This window comes from Entelurus aequoreus, linkage group LG07 (assembly GCF_033978785.1).
Source record: "Entelurus aequoreus isolate RoL-2023_Sb linkage group LG07, RoL_Eaeq_v1.1, whole genome shotgun sequence".
NCBI lineage: Eukaryota > Metazoa > Chordata > Actinopteri > Syngnathiformes > Syngnathidae > Entelurus > Entelurus aequoreus.
In genome coordinates this window covers 38,406,476-38,426,477 of record NC_084737.1, presented here as the reverse complement: position 1 = coordinate 38,426,477, position 20,002 = coordinate 38,406,476, and the positions used below count along the sequence as shown (strand labels likewise).

Sequence of the window (20,002 nt, the reverse complement as noted above, 5' to 3'; positions counted from 1 at the left end):
ATCCTTCTTGTAAACAGTTTCACAAGAAAGAAAATTAAACATGTGTCAAAGCCAGTGCTTTCCAGTTTGAGATTTTATTATTTGTAAAATTAAGTCCCCAAATAAAGGGGAACAACGTTTCAACCGCAAGTGCACAAAAATGAAAAGGTTTGGTGTAAATACTGAGCAGAACAATAAATGTAAGCTGTAGCAAAGCATCTGTACATGACGGGGAAAAGTTTCCGCAGTAGCAGAAAATCTGCGCTAGCACGTAAGTAAGTTCAAGTAAGACAGAAATAAAATGTATGCTCGTCTTTAAGTCAAAAGCTATTCTAATGAATGACATCTTAAAATAACAATTAGTGAATATAAAACACCAAAATCTACAACACAAATTGTGCATCATCAACAGTAGCTTAAAATAGATTTTGAACATATTTAACATATTTTTACAAAGTATTTAACACTGATGAACAGAATGGCAATTATCAATAATAGAGAACAAAGTATCAAGATTAAAACGACTTACAACAAAGAATGATCCACAATAAACAAACACATTGCAATAAACCCTTACAAATCAAAATGAGCTTTGTGATGCAGTTTTGGCCAGATTAACCTAAACATGTTTTTTTTTTTTTTTTAAATATTTATATATTATTATGATCTCTTCCAGATAAACAGGAGGTAAAGGTACATAGTTGAGATGCAACACAAAGGAAGCAAAATGAAATGTGCAGACAAACCAAGCAACTAGAATGGAAACTACTTGGAAGATCTGTGTGAACGACAGTATTGAAACATATATACAACATCAGGTGCGCAGTCCGTTGGCAGTTCAACATTTGTGACAGCTGGCTCAGTTACAGTTCATAAATATTTGAACCCGATTGACTAGCAACTAATTGTCAGAAATCTATTCAAAGCTGTGTGTGACATTTACAACAAAGCTACTTTACTCAAACCGTCCAGTCTGCACTTTCTTTTGTCCTCACCACGCAGGTCGAATTTTTGCACATCACACAGAAGAACCGGTTTCTTCGTACACAAGAACAATCGAAAGTGCACCTGGACAAATTTGTGGGACACCTCTCAGATGCTGGGTCTGGCGACCACTTGACCACGCAGGTTGCGTTTGGGCACTCAAATCAAGGCTGTGTCGCAATACTAGTGAGTTAGGCTCACTGGTATTACAAATCATCCTGTCATGCGTGAGTATCCAGGATTATGTCAAGCTAGTCTTTGATGATGGCGTATAGTGTGTCCTCGGTGTTGGTAAGTAACTGCGTGCACTCGTTGGTTCCGTGTTGCCAAGTGTGGTGTACCAGTGTATCAGCAATGGCATGGATTTCACTACGACACCTATGCGTAGGGACAGACTATAGGAAAGCACTTGGGTTTGCTCGTGGATCCTTCTGATTCCTGTACCGCACTGCCAGCCAAACTCCCAAAATCTGGAGAAGGATTGAAAGTCAGGAGAGAGAAAGCCACATTTTAACTCTGAGAAAGGTTCCAGGGACAAATATTTAAAGCTTTGTTGAAATACTATCAACTAGTCAAGAGAGGACCATTGACTATAATTGACCAGTAAGACCAGAAGCTAAACTGGGTCTTTGACAAAAGCACCAACTCCCTAGCTGATCTTTGCCCGCTAAAAGCCAGTCAGTCACTGCTCTACCCTGTCATTTATCATTAGTTTATTATTGCTGTGTATATTCATGACAATTAAGGGTCTTAGTCTTTATTATCTGTTTTTTTTTTCACAGAAACATTATCTTCATACCAAAATTATTTAAATCTCATCATTTATTCATGTTCTACCACAGAGAAAAATATTACAAACTTTTCAGTAGTACATCACATAATCTTTTTGGCGTGCAATATGTACGCTTTATGAGCAATATGAGTGTTACTACAACTTTGGTATCATCATCTGTACCAAGTGTAATCTTTGATGTATAAAATGGGTACTTAGGGTGTGCATAGGTGGTAGTGAAGTGAAGTGAATTACATTTATATAGCGCTTTTTCTCAAGTGACTCAAAGCGCTTTACATTGTGAAACCCAATATCTAAGTTACATTTAAACCAGTGTGGGTGGCACTGGGAGCAGGTGGGTAAAGTGTCTTGCCCAAGGACACAACGGCAGTGACTAGGATGGCGGAAGCGGGGATCGAACCTGCAACCCTCAAGTTGCTGGCATGGCCGCTCTACCAACCGAGCTATACCGTCCCAGTTTTATCATTAAGTTGAACTTTTCCCCCCATTGTGGGGCGAAAAAAAGTATATCCTATCCTAAAATGTTTTAAGTAATTTTTTTTTTTTTACACGACTGAGGGCATACTTACACCAAACCAAAACATACTCTGCCTTCTACGCAGCTAAATGTAAATGGTATTCGGATCGAATAGGGTTGGTCGATACAGACAATATACAATATAAATTATATGAATTTGACCGACAATAGAACTTGTAATACAATAGTCATATCGTGATAATGCATGTTGATGACACATTCTAGATGTGTCCTACAAATTTCACAGTGACAAAAAAAACAAGGCGTTCTCCGCGTATTGTAGCATTCTCGCTAGCGGCTAATGTCCCTTCACGGCGCAAATCAATAATGATTGCTTTCATGGTCGGAAATACACTTTGTTTCTAACAAGTATCTAGGAATATAGCAATAAACTGTATTAATGATAAACTGCGGTAAAACTACAGATGGTTAGTATTTATTGTTTAAATTTAAATTATAGAAAAATATCTGCACTTTGATAAACTTATGGACCGGCGAAAACTAGCTTATTTAAATGCTAATATGAATACAAGAGACATAAATATTTTTACCCATTAAGAAACGACATACCAGAATGTAAACGTCTATAAACACAGTGCTGTCTGAGCAACTTTTCAATTGTGCACATTGAACCTACAGGCTATGCTCTCTGAGACAGAGTGATTGACATATACAACACACACTGAGGTTTCTTAAACAGGCCAGAGATTGAACAATTCAGCAATAATGACAAATGTGACAATTTTGGTCACATTTGGGGCGGTATAGCTCGGTTGGTAGAGCGGCCGTGCCAGCAACTTGAGGGTTGCAGGTTCGATCCCCGCTTCCGCCATCCTAGTCACTGCCGTTGTGTCCTTGGGCAAGACACTTTACCCACCTGCTCCCAGTGCCACCCACACTGGTTTGAATGTAACTTAGATATTGGGTTTCACTATGTAAAGCGCTTTGAGTCACTTGAGAAAAAGCGCTATATAAATGTAATTCACTTCACTTCACACTTCACAATGACCGTGGTATGAAAATTTCACAATGTTACATTCCTACAAGTATTATTATATCTGGAGGACCAGAGGATAATAAATAACTAAACATGTTAGAATACACACCATAGGAGGATACAAAATAGCATAGATAACCGCTAAGCTAGAGCTCTTCAATGTAAACAGTGCTGGGTGGATTGACACAAACATCGACAGTAACGATACCAGGTATAGTATCGGTATATGGTCAATACTACTAAATCGTTTTTGTTATAGTTTACAAACTCAGGAAAAAAGAGCCAATAGTAGTTTTGGCTTTTGTTCACCATTTTTCGGACCATTGGGCGCAACGGATTATAGGGCGCACTGCCGATGAGCGGGTCTATTCAGCTCTACTTTTATACAAAAGGCACAGGGGATTATAGGGGCGGCATGGCGTGGTTTGCTTCCCGCCTCTTGCCATCCAAATCACTGCCGTTGTGTCCTTGGGCAGGACACTTCACCCTTGCCCCCAGTGCCGCTCACACGGGTGAATGAATGATGGGTGGCGGTCGTAGGGGCCTTAGGTGCAAACTGGCAGCCACGCTTCCGTCAGTCTACCCTAGGGCAGCTGTGGCTACAAATGTAGCTTACCACCACCAGGTGTGAATGTGGAGTGAATAAATTATGAGTTCTCACTAGGGCTGCAACAACTAATCGATTAAAATCGATTATAAAAATAGTTGGCGATTAATTTAGTCATCGATTCGTTGGATCTATGCTATGCGCATGCGCTGAGGCTATGTTTTTTTATTATTATTTTTTTTAAATAAACCTTTATTTATAAACTGCAACATTTACAAACAGCTGAGAAACAATTATAAAAATACAAATACAAAATCAGTAAAAAACAGCGCCAGGGGGGCGCTGAAGCTACGTCTCATGAGGTGGCAGTAAGCCAGCCAATGATGTGTCATGTGCAGCTAACATGACGCCGTCTCCCTTGCCTGGAAACATTCGAAAAATGGCGGAGGAAAACAGCACGGATAGTTCAGCGGAGAAACATCTTGAGGTTATTGCTTCAATGGAGAAAAGTGTACAACCTAAGTCGTCAAAAGTGTGGGAACACTTTACTTTAAAGACTTAAAAGAAAACCGTTTCCTGCAAAATGGCACGGAAGTACAACATTGCTTCAGGAGCATCTAAAGAGGAAACATGTTGGAGCCATGGATGAAGGGAAGAACTCACGGTACATAACTTTTTAAGTCCATAGTCCGGGTACATTGATTCGTTGTGTTCGTCTTTGTGTGTTTTTAATATTTTGTTAACGAGGAGATTTATTTTTAAGGAAGCGAACCAGCAACTGTTGTTAGGAAGTGTTAGGAACTTCTTGGAGAGTGCATTTTCTGTGTTGTTTTGAGTCGCAACAGGCATTTATGAGTTCAGCTTTTTTGTGAGTAACGTTAATGTTATCCCTTTGTTGCAACGCGGTGCTGATAATGTGTCTCCGGCACATATCACTCCTTTTGAGAGAGAAAACGCGCAGTTACCAATTTCGAAATAAATGTAACGGACAGAAATATCTCAGGTTGGTTTCATAATGGATCAATGTAGCCGGGCCCGATAAAGCTATACAGTTTTTATCCATTTAGATTTGAGTGACGCTTTAGTATAACTAAACCTTATGAAGATGCTGGAATATTTCATGCTATTATTCAGAAGCAGCCTAAAATGAATCGTTTATTATTCACAACAGAAACGTGTACAATATCTGATCCAGTTCTGATCTGATGAGTTACATTTCTGTGTTGTTATTGGTGTATGCTGCATCCCCAATGTCCATTTATTTCATTAAGCTTTTTTTTTTAATGTGGTGGCGTATTTGCCTTTTACATCAGAAATTATTAATTAAATCAACAAGGTATGTATTGAGTTACATGTAAATGATGCTACTACGGTATGTATGTTCATTATATGGTTTCTCTCATTTCAGAAAGAAACAAGCCAGCATTAGTGACTTGGTACAAAGGAAGGTCTGCACACCACAGCAAGCAGCTGCATTGACTGATGCTATCCTGAATATGTTGGTAACTGACATGAGGCCACTATCAATGGTGGAGGATGAAGGTTTTAGACAAATGATTCACGTCCTCAACCCTGGTTACACTCTTCCCTTGAGGACCCATTTTACCAAAGTGATGGAGAGGAAGTATGAGCAGACATTCCAAGCAGTGTAGACTGACATAAAAGCCACCCAGAGCAAAATTGATCTCACTACTGATGTGTGGACAAGTGTAGCCACGGAAGCCTACCTTGGCAATACATGCCATCACATTGGAGACGAATGGAACATGAAGTCAATCTGCCTTACAACCATGCCACTAGAGGAAAGACATTCACCATTCAACATTGGTTGGAATAGGTAGTAGCCAGGTTTGAAATTCCCCCAACAAAAATTATTGCTATTGTGCATGATAATGGTGCACTTAATAAAAAAAAACATTTTTGTAACATTTTCCTTGTTTTATTTGGCAAGTTGAAAGAAAATGGTGCCAGTATGTTGTTTTTTCCCCAATAAAATACTGGAAAGGATAGAAATGTAGTTTGTCTCTTTTATCCGAGTATTAATCGATTAATCGAAGTAATAATCGACAGATTAATCGATGATCAAATTAGTTGTTAGTTGCAGCCCTAGTTCTGACTTCTCTGTGAAGCGCTATGAGTGTATAAAAAAGTGCTATATAAATCTAATCCATTATTATTATTATTATTATTATTATTATTATTATTATTATTATTATTATTATAATAAAGCGCATTAAGGGGTCATATTCAGATTTTTTTCTACATTTCACACACTTCTTTGTGTTCTACATAACATAAAATGATGGTTCTTTGGTCAAAATGTTGCACAGATTATAATTTACAGACCATCATCAAGCCGCTTTCTGACCATCTCTATAGGATGCAGCGTTTAGTGGCCGGTCTTGCTTACGTGGCTCCACTTCGACATTGTCTTCTACCCCTCATCTTTGTTGTACCGGTAGTTTTTAGCACTTTCATAGCGAGTCTACTGACGGATAAAATAAGTCAGTACTCTACGCTACTTTACTGTATGTTAGAAATGGCAACAGCGGAGGATGAATGCCCCACAACAAGAGGATGCAGAAAAAGAAGGAGCTTATTGACTACGGCACAGAGCACACGTGCATATTATGGCAGATCCCAAATACACATAAGCAGGTACCAATAGGTAAGAAAAGTTGGTTTTGCATAATATTGAGAAACAAAACAACAGATAATGTCTCCTTATACACACCATATAATGCCCATATGTTGAAGCGCGGTACGTCTGACTACAGTAGCCATAATGCTCCGTGTTTTTATCAAGCGGTGTGACTTCGTCGTACTAAAACATTGACAGATTTTTGAGCACCGTGTGTAATGTTCTATATTCTCAATGAAACATCAAAGTTTTGGTGTTTGCTTGCTTACGGGGAACTTGCTAGCGTCATTTATTGAACAGGTGTCAGTCAACCTGCAGTCTATTTGTATATTATGTGTGACTGCCATCTACTGGTCACACTTATCATTACACCATGTACCAAATAAAATTGTTTTGAGGTCAGTAAGCACAACCAGAATTAATACGTACCAGGTTATAAGAAACACTGTCAATTTTTTTTAAAAATGTAAAGGATTTTAAGTGTGCCTAATCGTCTGAAAAAAAACGCTAGTTAGCACTATTGACTTTGTCATAAATGTTGTATGTAATAAAAGGGAATAAGAAAATAATTTAATTATTGATATTGTTACACCTCTATCCTGTGTTTTTGACTGATTACAGTTGAAAAAATTAATCTTTGAATTAAATGTTTTAAGTATGAACATTGGTATGGCTAATACTGCCTCTGTAACTACTTGGTAGTGGATCGATACCAAAATGTGTAGTGTTGCCCAAAACTAATTAAAAAGTACAACAACTAGGGATTTAACAGTACTGTAGATACTGCGGTATTGGGGTTTCAAAATCCTCACAATAATGCCGTGACGTGTGACGATAAACAAAAATTGGTGAGTGTTTTTTTTTTTTTGGCACATACGCATTGGTCAGTCTGAAAATAAACTACTTCTCCCAGAATCCTCTTCGCAGCACGGGACGGCAAGGTGGGGGCGTGAAACGGCGTGAAACGGCGTGAAACACCGTAAATGGGAAAAAAAGAGAAAGCCTGCAGAAGAAGTGTGTTTGTTGTGGACAAAAAGATTTGTTTTTGGACATGTCCAGAAAATGTAGGGTTTCCCCTATATGCACGTGATCGTGGCGCGACGTCACGGCTAAATTGAAGCCGCCACACCTTGAAAATGTTGTGTTTTTACGTGAAATCAAATGAAAGTAATATACTATATAAATTATATATAAACTATATTATTTATGCACTATTGACTAGTGATGCACAAAATATGTGGCCACTGAAAAACTTTGATCAACCGTAAGTAAGATGCACACAGGTGTATGGAGCCTCGGCACTAAGACAACGTGCCGTCCCTGCGGCTGCTTCTCCTAAAATTAAATAAAGTGGTCAAATATGATATTTTGTGTTTGCATTTCATTGACTGAATGCGTTTGATTTTTGTTTAAAATCAGCTACTTTGGCGACAGTTGGTGCAACTTTTTTAATTGATGCGGTTGCGTCGCAATGCTGCAGCCAAACTAGGCAATCATTGGATAAATACTCGACTTTGTCCCGCACATTGACGGTTAGCCAATGAATAACAGTGATTGAAAGGGGGTCGGCGGGCTTCCGCATGATTGGATGACCAGTCTGGAATGAATCCCTCTTTGATTGGCAGCAAAATGAGCGAATAAGCAATGTTGAAATATAAAACACTGCCAAAGAATTTTTAAACTTTCATTCCATCGTTCCTGTTGATATATATATATTTTTACTGTTATTGGAGACTGTACTCAGATTTAAAGAGTAGCTAAAATATAGCTTCCCCTACTTGAAAGACCAGCAGCTGCCACTTGTGCGCAGTTTGTGTTACATTGTACAATAACAACAGTTAATGTGGTTATCCTAAACAGTCCTGCCACTTCATTTTACATACTATGGTATTTTTATCAAGTTTTTATTTGTTTGGTACAATACCACTGTACTCTACCGTAGCCTAAATACCGTGACAATATCGTACCATGAGATGTTGAGATTTTTACATTCCTACAAACAAAAGAATAAGTGCTTATTAATATTTTAACGGAAGGGTAGCTAGAACTATGTTACATTAGAAACAAACCAACTATTAACATTAAATAGGCAAGTAGATTTATAATAGCGAAAATAATACAACTGGAAATGCAAAATGTTATCGCATATGTCATCAGACAAATTAGTAGACTTTGTTAACCGTTTTGATATGGTTCTATTAGTCATATGCCAAATAGCATATCATTATATATATTGCTATTGCAAGAGACTATATGTATCGTCCATTCCTAAACAGAAATGATGGGACAAGTAAACCGGACAGTAGGGGGCCAGGAGTGGGAGTCCAGCACAATACAAAATTCAAAATGCGAGTAAGCCCATAGTTTATAAACTTGACAATAAGATGCAACACCACAGACTGGATTTCGATGACAGAATGCGTGCCAATTAGCATGGGATTAGCAGTATATGTAGGTGTGGACACGTGCTACTCACCTCTGTGAAGCTGAAGAAGAGTCCAACACCTCCGAGAATCTTGAGAGCTTCACTGGCATGATTCAGCATCATATCGCCGCAGGTGAAACAAGAACTAGCCTTCTTGCATAACTGCAGTCAAACGCACAAAAATAGCAATTCAGGCATTTGGTCTGCTGCAGTACAAATCTACGGCTGTCAGCTGAGCTAGGAAGTGGCCTACTTACTCTGCCACAGACTTTGGGACAAACTGTGTGACTAAAAGCTTGGAACTGTGACTAAATTGTCTTTATGCGATTGTTTTATTCTGTTAACAGGAATATTTATCGATTGAAGTAATTCACAATTAAACAGCACAGTGTTTAAGGAGAATTGTGTTTTTCACCTTTCAAAAGTGAGACATCAGACACTTACAGCGGGACAGTTTTGTAGATCCTGCTCAAACTGCACTCGACTGCTGGTGACATTTAGCAGCCCGCAGCAGTTCAGCTGACTCTCCAAGTCGGTTTTGGTTTTATTTTCCAACATTCCCCAAGTCGAGTTCAGAAATACCTCCTGTAAAAGTAAATAAGCACAAAATTGAGTTTCTGCCTTATGCGTGGACATCTCTGCTTAACAGTAGGCCTGGGCAACATATTGATTTGATTAATAAATTCAAGTTTTTTGTTGCGGACGATTTAAAACATAAACAACTTTTTTTTTATTGATTTTTTTCAACGCTTGTTCTGGCCCAGTGTTTGCCCTATGGAGCTTCCGTAGCTTCTGCCCTCCCCCATAATTCCTTCGTGGAGATTTAGACTTGTAGCAAAGCATGGTTAATGCTAACGGTAACGAGATGTTTGTTCCAAAAAAAAATTAAAAATTAGTGTCATCAGTAGTTTAGATTTACGGCAACAGGCGTGGAACAAATGACTGCAAGCTGCAAAGTAAAAAGAAGAAAAGGGCAGCAGCACAACACACTTATTCCAGCATCTGTTATGGATGCAAATCCCTCAGGCGAGTGCGGAAAACCCAACTCTTTAGGAGGCAAACGAGACCGCAACAATAACAAACTCCAGCTAAAAAGCATCTTACTGTGGTGGAATCCTTTACACATACTATGTATGATGATACTATCTATGATGAGAAAAAAGCACTGTGGAGAACGATCACTAAAGCAGTTGCACTACACATCGCTAACGTGTGAATGAAAAAGCCAACGTTTATCTACTTACTGAATCTATAGTCCGACTCCTGTCAATGTTTTATTTGATTATATATATATAATACTACATTCTTATTAACATAAGTATTTTATTCAAGACAGAAGTTTTAAGTTTAAACTTTATTAATCTCAATGTCGGAGATTATTGCCGTTATTTGCATGCAAAGTGCAATGCTACAATTTTGTTAACAGAAGTATTATATTAAAGACAGAAGTATTGCTTCGCAGAGGAAGCTCTCGAATTAGTTATTTGAAAATTATTCCACAAAAAGTGCAGTTTATAGCTGGTCTAAAAGGAACAACATTATACAAGTTAGAAAGTTCCTAAGAGTAAGATGTAATGTAAGGAGGTTTATTTCAAACTACTAGTTTTGATCAAATAAAAGAAAAACGTGTTTTGAATGATCACTGTCATTTGTATTCATTGGTTTCTTTAAAAAGTAGGAGAAGAAAATCGGGGGGGGGGGGATCGGAAATAAAAAAAATTTTGTGAAAAAAATACTTTCTTTTCAGGCCATATAGCCCAGGCCTACTTAGCAGTCAAATTGCACTCCACCTTTGTGTTGGTCAAATGTATATTTTGTCAGCAAAGAATTATGTTTGTAACAATAAAGGTATCACTCAACATTTTTTATGAGGGATGGGAATTCCAAACCATTTTGCTTGAATACATCAATTTTAAGGAAGACTAGTTACCTAAATATAATCTCATGAAACCATGTTTCAAAATAATTAATTTGTGGTGACATCAAGGTGGGTTGAATTTAAAAAATGTTTTACCCACCTGCTGACCACGGTTCATTGCTAAACAAGAACAAGAGACTCCAAATTGAAAGAGGAAGACAATGAAAAGAATGACCATGTACTGCAAAGTAAGAAGTTAAAGAAAAGTGTCCCAGAATGTTTGCGTTCATTCGAATTTGATCAATGTGTAAAAAGGATACAAAGAAAAGCATGACTTGGTGGTGGTGTATTGCTCCGATGAGGCCCACAATGGCGATGAGCAGAAGGAAGACGCCCACTGCGATCACACCACCGATGATGTGAATGCTCGACACCAGACCGAAGCCTTTCCCCCATGCTGCCACACCAATCAGCAGCAGGCCGACCAGCTGAGGAGCAGAAGGGTGAGAAGTTAGTGACAGCTTCTAATCACCTCTTGCTTTATAAACATTATTTTGGTCTTTATGGGTCACAGTGATTAGGTGTATACCTAAAAGGTGTAGCATGGGGCAAAGAGGAGGACCAAGTAGGCAGAAATCACGATTATATAGGTTTTGACAGTCAGACAAAGGTAGCATTTTGACATGAATCTGTGGTCAAAGGTCGCTCGCTACATCGCTGGATGAGCACTGAGCTCTAACATCCAAATTATTTTTCTTTTGCTTTGAAGGTTGAATTATGCAAAGCCACAAGAAATATCAACAATATAAAAAACATATTGCATGATGACAATTTGCCTGTGTAAGATTTCTATCTCCCAATGAAATGGCAAATGATGGGATTTGTATGTGTGTAATTTATCCACTCATGTGTAGAAGTATGCCATACGAGTTTGAATTTGAGACCGCCATTGAAAAAACAAAGATTAATGATTGACTGTTTTTGTTTCATTTTGTAACTAACTGAATCTGTTTAACTCTTCACTATAAGGAAGAGACTATATTAAACGCTCTCAAATTAACAAGTCATTATTTAAATAAGATAATATATTTTAAGAATATTGTGAGAAATCTTGACACAGCTGCTTAAAATAGCATTGGTGACTAGCACACGGTCATGTGGCCTCCATAGCTAGGACAGTCAGACAAAGGTAGCATTTTGACATGTATCTTTGGTCAAAGTTCGCTCACTACATCGCTGGATGAGCACTGAGCTCTAACATCCAAATGATTTATTTATCAAGGTTTAATTATGCAAAGCCACAAGAAATATCAACAATATAAAACGATATTGCATGATGACATAATTTGCCTGTTTAAGATGTCCATCTCCCAGGAAAAAAGGAAATGAAATGGCAAATGATGGGATTTTGTGTGTGTAATTCATCCACTCATGAGCAAAAATATCTAATTTGTTTTCTGTTTCATTTTGTAACTAACTGGTCTACGGTTTGAAGCAGAAAATAATCTGTTTAACTCTTCACTATAAGGGATAGCCTATATCAAACTCTCTCAAATTAACAATAACATTTAGGAAAATACTATTTTTAGACAAATCCCAATATTATATAGAACACAAAAATATGAAATGTGATGGAAGACAATGTAACAAAAACAAGCTAGGTTTCAATTATCATTTATTTCATGTAATTAAAGGTAAAGGAAAGAGGTGTGCAGTGGTAGCAAACACACTTGAGTTGCATTACACTTTGATTGATTGATTGCAACTTTTATTAGTAGATTGCACAGTACAGTACATATTCCGTACAATTGACCACTAAATGGTAACACCCAAATAAGTTTTTCAACTTGTTTAAGTCAGGGTCCATGTAAATCAATTCATGGTAGAAATATATACTATCAGCATAATACAGTCATCACACAAGTTAATCATCAGAGTATATACAGTACATTGAATTATTTACAATCCGGGGGGTGGGATGGGGGGGGTTTGTGGGTGAGAAATGGACATTGAAACAGTGTAGGTCTGACTTGGTAGGATATGTACAGCGAGCAGTGAACATAGTGAGTTAAGAAAGTATAAGAACAAGTATATACATTTGATTATTTACAATCCGGGGAGGTGGGATGTGGAGGGGGGAGGGTGTTAGTCTAGGGTTGAAGTTGCCTGGAGGTGTTCTTTTAGTGCAGTTTTGAAGGAGGATAGAGATGCACTTTCTTTTACACCTGTTGGGAGTGCATTCCATATTGATGTGGTATAGAAGGAGAATGAGTTAAGACCTTTGTTAGATCGGAATCTGGGTTTAACGTGGTTTGTGGAGCTCCCCCTGGTGTTGTGGTTATGGTGGTCATTTAATTTAACTTATATTGTGTTCCATTAGTGTTGTGAACTTGAATATCATAACATATACGGAAGTCATGTTTTAAATAAGATAACATATTCTAAGAATATTGTGATAAATCTTGACACAGCTGCTTAAAATAGCATTGGTGGGGAAAATGACTAGCACACGGTCAAGTGGCCTCCATAGCTAGGGCAGTGTCATCACATCCCAGTATAATGGCGATGGCTAGCAAGCTAAGGGCTACAAGGCAAAGATGGACTACTACATTTCAGACATTATGCAAACATATCTACTTAGGGGGTATACTATCAGAATCACGCACATACCCGTATTGACCTGAGAAACGGAGTCATGTAAAAAAACAAAAAGCATAGTCAACCACTATTGTTCTGCGTTGTGACTAAACTGGTTGCTAAGGCTAGGCTACTTCATTCAGAAGCTAGGCTAAATCTGGTAATGTAAGCTAGCCAAAACTACAAGGTAATTCATTGGTAAACAAACTCACCATGTACACCACGTTCAAGGAACACAGAGCATTTTTCGAACAAGTGAAACCCCCGCAGACCATATTTGCTGACGGCTCTCTTTGCTGGTCCAGGTTAGGAATGAATGCTGCTAGCCGAATCTCTGGCGTATTGGTGACAAATGTTTTTGGTCCGCGCAGTGGGCGTGACTGATGACGTAGGCCTCAAGTGACGTCAACGTATGGCCTTACGCAAACTTCCCTTTGCAAACTTCCCTTTCCTGTTCAGGTAAACGGTTACAAAAAATGTAAACAGTGCAATATTCGGATTCGAAAAGCTTAGCTTTTGGACACAATGATAAAAGGTTTTAATATTTGATCATTAAAAATGACACTTTTTATACAGAATAATATATATATTTTTTAGCTTAGTTAGCTTTAGCTAAGAGTTAGCTTAGTTACGTCATTCATTACAACGTTGTTGATAATAGTATTAATTGTATTTTGGAATAAACTAAAATGTATAGCTCAATTTTATAGCTACTTTATTGATGAATACTAGGGGTGTAACGATTGATCGATATATCGGTAGATCGATTTATAAATTGAATACATTTCGCTATACTGTTGGATAAGCTCAGAGCAATCGGATTTAACAAAACCTCATGGAGCTGGATGCAATCTTACTTGGAGGGGAGGGAGCAGGTGGTAGAGGTGAACGGCACCGTGTCCCCCTCCCCCTCTCGGTGAGCTGTGGAGTTCCCCAAGGCAGTATATTGGGACCTTTACTGTTCCTAATATACATAAATGACATGTCATCGGCATGCGACTGTGAATTGTTTTTGTTTGCAGATGACTCTGCCCTGCTGGTATCCGGCAAGGACAAGTCACAGGTGGAGAAAATCCTCAGTGCTGTGCTGTGTAGAACTTGCACCTGGCTCGCTGACAACAAGCTATCCATACACTTGGGTAAAACATAATCCATCCTGTTTGGGTCCCACATCAACCTTAAGAAAGTCAATGACTTCACCATAAAAGTGGGTGACATTGTTATCACCAGGAAAGATGAGGTCACCTACCTAGGTTCCATTCTAGAGGCTAACCTTTCCTGTAATAAAATGGCAACCAAGGTAATCATAAAGGTTAACCAACGAACGAGATTTCTCTACAGAATCTCCTCTCTGGTCAACAAAAGCACCTTGAGGATTCTGGCGGGAACTCTCGTTCAACCCTTTTTCGATTACGCATGCACCTCCTGGTACCCTAGCACCTCCAAAACCCTCAAATCTAAACTCCAAACATCTCAGAACAAGCTAGTCAGGTTACTTCTAGACCTCCACCCCAGATCCCACCTCACTCCTACCCACTTCTCTAAAGTGGGCTGGCTCAAGGTGGAGGACAGAGTTAAACAACTTGCACTGAGCCTAGTCTATAAAATCCACTACACCTCCCTGATACCGAAGTACATGTCAAACTACTTCCTTAACGTAAATGACCGCCATAACCACAACACCAGGGGGAGCTCCACTAACCACTTTAAACCCAGATTCCGAACTAACAAAGGTCTTAACTCATTCTCTTTCTATGCCACATCAATGTGGAATGCGCTCCCAACAGGCATCTCTATCCTCCTTCAAAACCGCACTAAAAGTTCACCTCCAGGCAGCTACAACCCTAAACTAACACCCTCCCCGGATTGCTAATAATCAAATGTAAACAATCAAATGCAGATACTTTTTCTTATGCCTTCTGATCTCTCTCTCTCTCTCTCTCTCTCTCTCTCTCTCTCTCTCTCTCTCTCTCTCTCTCTCTCTCTCTCGCTCTCTTTCTCTCTCTCTCTCTCTATATGTCCACTACTTGCTGTCCATATCCTACCCCCCACCCCCTCCACACCCCTGATTGTAAATAATGTAAATAATTCAATGTGATTATCTTGTGTGATGACTGTATTATGATGATAGTATATATGATAGTATATATCTGTATCATGAATCAATTTAAGTGGACCCCGACTTAAACAAGTTGAAAAACTTATTCGGGTGTTACCATTTAGTGGTCAATTGTACGGAATATGTACTTCACTGTGCAACCTACTAATAAAAGTCTCAATCAATCAAGTATATCGATCTCTGCTCGGCAAGTTTGCCTTCCGGAAAATAGATATCCATTCAAGATCGTTTTATTAAAGGGGAACCGCACTTTATCTGGAATTTTGCCTATTGTTCACAATAGACAATAGACATGATGACAGATGGATTTTTTTTTTAATGCATTCTAAATATTGAATAAATGCGATCAAACGTCTGCTTAAAATGGGAGCCGTTCAATTCTGCCTATAGAGCCCCTAAAACACCTAAATACCTCAATTAGGGTTTTATATAATAGTTAATAGTCATTTTATTTCAGAAGAAAAAACATACAACCATAAAACACAAATAAAATAATTGCAAGCAGAAATAAAATAAATAAAAACTTGCATTAAAAAAAAACACTCACCAATATTCAATGTCCAGCATACAGGGTTACTCGCCAATGGTTCCACATACATGACATATACATGATGTAAGTATATATTTGATGTAGTAACGAGCACATTTATAATAACATTTAATATTTACGTATTTTGGTAATTTTAAGCAAACGCGGCACATTAATTTAAAAAACGCATCACAAGGTTTTCTTTTTTTTTCTTCATCTCTGATTATGACTCACTGCAGACTTTATGAGAGCCAACAAACATAATAAAACATCACTTACTGTACAAGGTCTGCTGTCATTTGGATGCCGACTGCTGGGATGTTCATATATTCACATTTAGGTGAAGAATATCTCATAATCCTCGCAAAGAAACGGGGTAGGGAGTGGGGGGAACAAGTGCTTTTCGTGTCGTCCTCGCTAGTTCCAGGTCCTAAATGGCTGTCAAAGTGTCCAAACTTGTTGGAATATATTCTCAGCCATCTACTTTTCAGGTGAAAGGCATGATTTATAATTATTATGTTTGTTGGCTCTCATGAAGTCTGCAGTGAGTAATAATCAGTGATGAAGAAATAAAAAAGCAAACGTGATGCTTAAAATGAGCAAAATACATAAATATTAAATGTTATTATAAAGGTGCCCATTGCTACATTACATATATACTTAAATCATGGATACAACATCTCAATAGAGGTGTTTGGAGTTTTTTTAAGGGCTTTTGAAGGGAAATTGCACGGCTCCCATAGGCTCCATTCTAAGCAAACTTTTGGTCGCATTTATTTAACATTTGGAATGCAAAAAAAAACAACATACATGATCATGTCTCTCATAATGATTGTGAACGATAGGCAACATTTCCAAAAAAGTGCAGTTTCTCTTTAAGAAGGGCAGACTTTATATGAAGTTTAGCACTTTTAGTGATAAGGACATTAAACCTTAAGTCTGTTTGCTCGTCTCCAGCATCATCAAAACACGCCAGAGACGAGCAAGCTACGGTGGTCGAGAAAGGTCATAAAAATTGCAAACAGAACATGACAATATCATTATCACTTTCAGCTACAGCATGATTTCAAAAGCCACAACAAAGACAAACAACACAACACAATAATATAAAGCAGCAATGCAACTTAAAGCTACAAAAGATTTAACCGACACAACAGAAGTGCAAGTTATTGCGACGCACCGACTTTTGTAACACAACATGTAACTGGCAGCCATGGAAAAGTAATTTAATCAGAAACAAATAAATACATAGGATGGATCAAGGAGGCTATGAAAATTAGGAAGCGAGGTACCAACACTATCAACAGGGAGCATACATCACTGGCGACGCCAGAACGGAGAACAGATACTGTATGGCCGGGTTTGGTAACTTTATTTAGCAGATAAATCTACTCTTAAAATGTTGGTTACTGTACTTTTATTGATTGTTGAAAATGTGAGCAGAAAAGGTTTCCTCTTGTTAATTCAACCTCAAGTGTTGGTTGCACTTTATTCAAATAAGATGTGAATGCATTGGCCGTTAATTATTGTTTGCTTGCTTGTTTGTATCCATAATAAATTTATACTTAATTCCCTTACAAGGAATAACAGGAACATAGGACATTTTATCTGCAGTGTCCAGCATCCAGTATTTATATCACAGTCACACTGGTTGAATTGTGTTTGCTTAAAAGTTACTGAATTGATTTCAACTCATTGAATCGTTTCAAATCCTATCGTTCTAAAACATAATATCGTCCCTGAATCGTATCAGCAACCACTAATTCTGAATCGAATTGAATCGTTGTTAAAACAAATCGTTAAATCCCTAATAAATACTGTAGCGCTAAACACAACTAAATTTTAGAATTTGATATAGATAGATGCTTTATTGATCCGTTCTGGCTCCAGAGATTCATCCATCCGAGTTGTCCTCATCAGGGCCACAGGAGAGCTGGAGCCTATCGCAGCTGACATATGCAAATAAGCTTGTACCAAGTATATGAACTGTCTGTGTATGTGATTATTATTTGAATTATTGTATGTACCAGACACTACTGAATACAGGTGGCCTATTATATATTTAGCATAAATATATCAAGCCTTAAAAAGTAGGCTTATAGGTAAAAAAAAAAATAAAAAAATCCTGCAGCTATTAAGTTTGTACCAGAACATAAAGTTTAAAGGAAGTCAAGATTGTGAACCACAACTAGAGTAGGCTTGAGAAAAGGAAGTGAGTTTACTAAAGCTCAAATGTGCAGGACGATTCGACAAGCACCGCCGTGAGCTCACGTTTGCGGTTTGGAGAGAGAACTAGACACTAATCTACCGCTTCTTCTTTGCTGCCTCTGTGCTCATGTGGAGGTAAGTGTTCAGATGGGCTGAAGAAAGGGTGTACGTTGCATCAATTTGCACCACGTGTCACCATGAGCAGCAAGAGCAAATCGCCAAACTCAGTGGCGATAAAAGCAGAGATCAAGAGGTTTGAATCGCTCTATAGTGGCCTCAACAGACTTTCCAAGCAATTGGAAAGGGTTGCAGATCCACAGCTACGCTCGGGCCTTAAAGTTTACGTGCGCAATATAGAAGGTAAGAACACTTTTTACACTCTGTAGGTAACATGTGCATGTCCTTTTGGAGGCTCATTTCAATGTTGAATCATGTCCAGATAGAATGCTAAATACCATTTGTTTGCAGTCGGTTTGAGGGACTTTCATCAACATTCGAGAGGTGTGTGAACATGACAGCAGATATGATGACTAGTTTCTGCATTTCCTATATCGACCACTGTGTCTTCTCAGGAAGTTTCCACCCAGATGTTCATTTGCTATTACCTTAATCTACTAAACAGTAAAACTATATTGTGGAATTTATGTTTCAATCAGCTGATATACATGGCAACTGAAACATCCCACAACAGCCACCGCCACGGCAGGTAAAAGAAGACCTGCCGTGCGTCCTACTTCCTGTCTGCCAATCTGCAACTGTCCTCAAAGCCACTTCCTTTCACAAAAACAAAGTCTTGCTATTATCACACAATGTTTATGAGCCTCCTTGCATTTTTTCCAACTGTTGCGTTCAATGTAAAACCTACGTCTGAAAATGTCAACAAAACAAAGACTGCAATAACAAAATATAATCACATCATGGGCAACACTTACAGTAGACCCTTTTTAGGGCTGCAACTTTAAAGCACTAAGATGATAATTATTACCCTTAAAAAATATTATGATGCAATTTATTGCCATTTTCTTCAACATTTTCTTTTGACCATGGTAATAGTTTATTTCTTTTGGACATGCTTAAGAAATTGAAGAACAGTGAAGAAGCTAACATGTTTACACTTGCACAATTATACCAAAAAAATGAGATTTTTTTTTTCTGTTCGTACCCCTTTTCCATATTGATTACTGACAATTCGTTGACACTATGTGCATGGTTACAATATTGACACTTATAATAATCTAATTAGTGGAAGAACAAATCAGGAATGTGTAGCAATTGATTGATTGATTGAAACTTTTATTAGTAGATTGTACAGTACAGTACATATTCCGTACAATTGACCACTAAATGGTAACACCCGTATAAGTTTTTCAACTTGTTTAAGTCGGGGTCCACGTTAATCAATTCATGGTAAAAGCAATACATTGATAGCTTGTACAGTATTGATAAAGAAAGCAGACAAAGCATGATACATTTTTTTTTGGACCGCGAGTATTGTTTTATTCTTCTGTTGTCAGTACAGACTCACACCTGTGTTGTCAGTATACAGACTCACACACACTCATGTATCAAGTTGTAATAAAGGTTAAGTTTATTCTGCAAAATACCCCTGTAATTTGTGTCATAATACTACCTCTATAACCCAAATAATTACTGGGGCATTTTCAGATTTAAAACACTTTAGCGTGTTTATTTGTCTCTAATTTTTATTTATAGTGTTCTCACAGTTATTAGCTTCTTCGACCAGGCACTAAGGGACAAAAAACCTTTG

The 20,002-nt window shown here is 38.0% G+C and overlaps 2 protein-coding genes across 3 annotated transcripts in view; one reads left to right on the top strand and one right to left on the bottom strand.

The window, feature by feature from the left end:
• Positions 1 to 61: 61 nt before the first annotated feature.
• Positions 62 to 13,775, bottom strand: tspan31 (tetraspanin 31). Its single transcript, XM_062053528.1, has 6 exons — positions 13,591 to 13,775; positions 11,062 to 11,229; positions 10,902 to 10,982; positions 9,328 to 9,468; positions 8,935 to 9,045; positions 62 to 1,433 (listed from the first exon to the last, which is right to left on the bottom strand). Exons 1-6 carry the CDS (start codon positions 13,651 to 13,653, stop codon positions 1,359 to 1,361), a joined length of 639 nt encoding a protein of 212 aa, XP_061909512.1. The 5' UTR covers positions 13,654 to 13,775; the 3' UTR covers positions 62 to 1,358.
• A 4,597-nt stretch (positions 13,776 to 18,372) lies between these two features.
• Positions 18,373 to 20,002, top strand: part of agap2 (ArfGAP with GTPase domain, ankyrin repeat and PH domain 2) — a 63,254-nt gene continuing 61,624 nt past the window's right edge. For both annotated transcript variants that reach the window (XM_062053527.1, XM_062053526.1), the window contains exon 1: positions 18,373 to 18,594. In XM_062053527.1, coding sequence (XP_061909511.1) covers positions 18,432 to 18,594 — 163 coding nt within the window. In that variant the 5' untranslated portion in view covers positions 18,373 to 18,431. The remainder of the gene's footprint in view (positions 18,595 to 20,002) is intronic.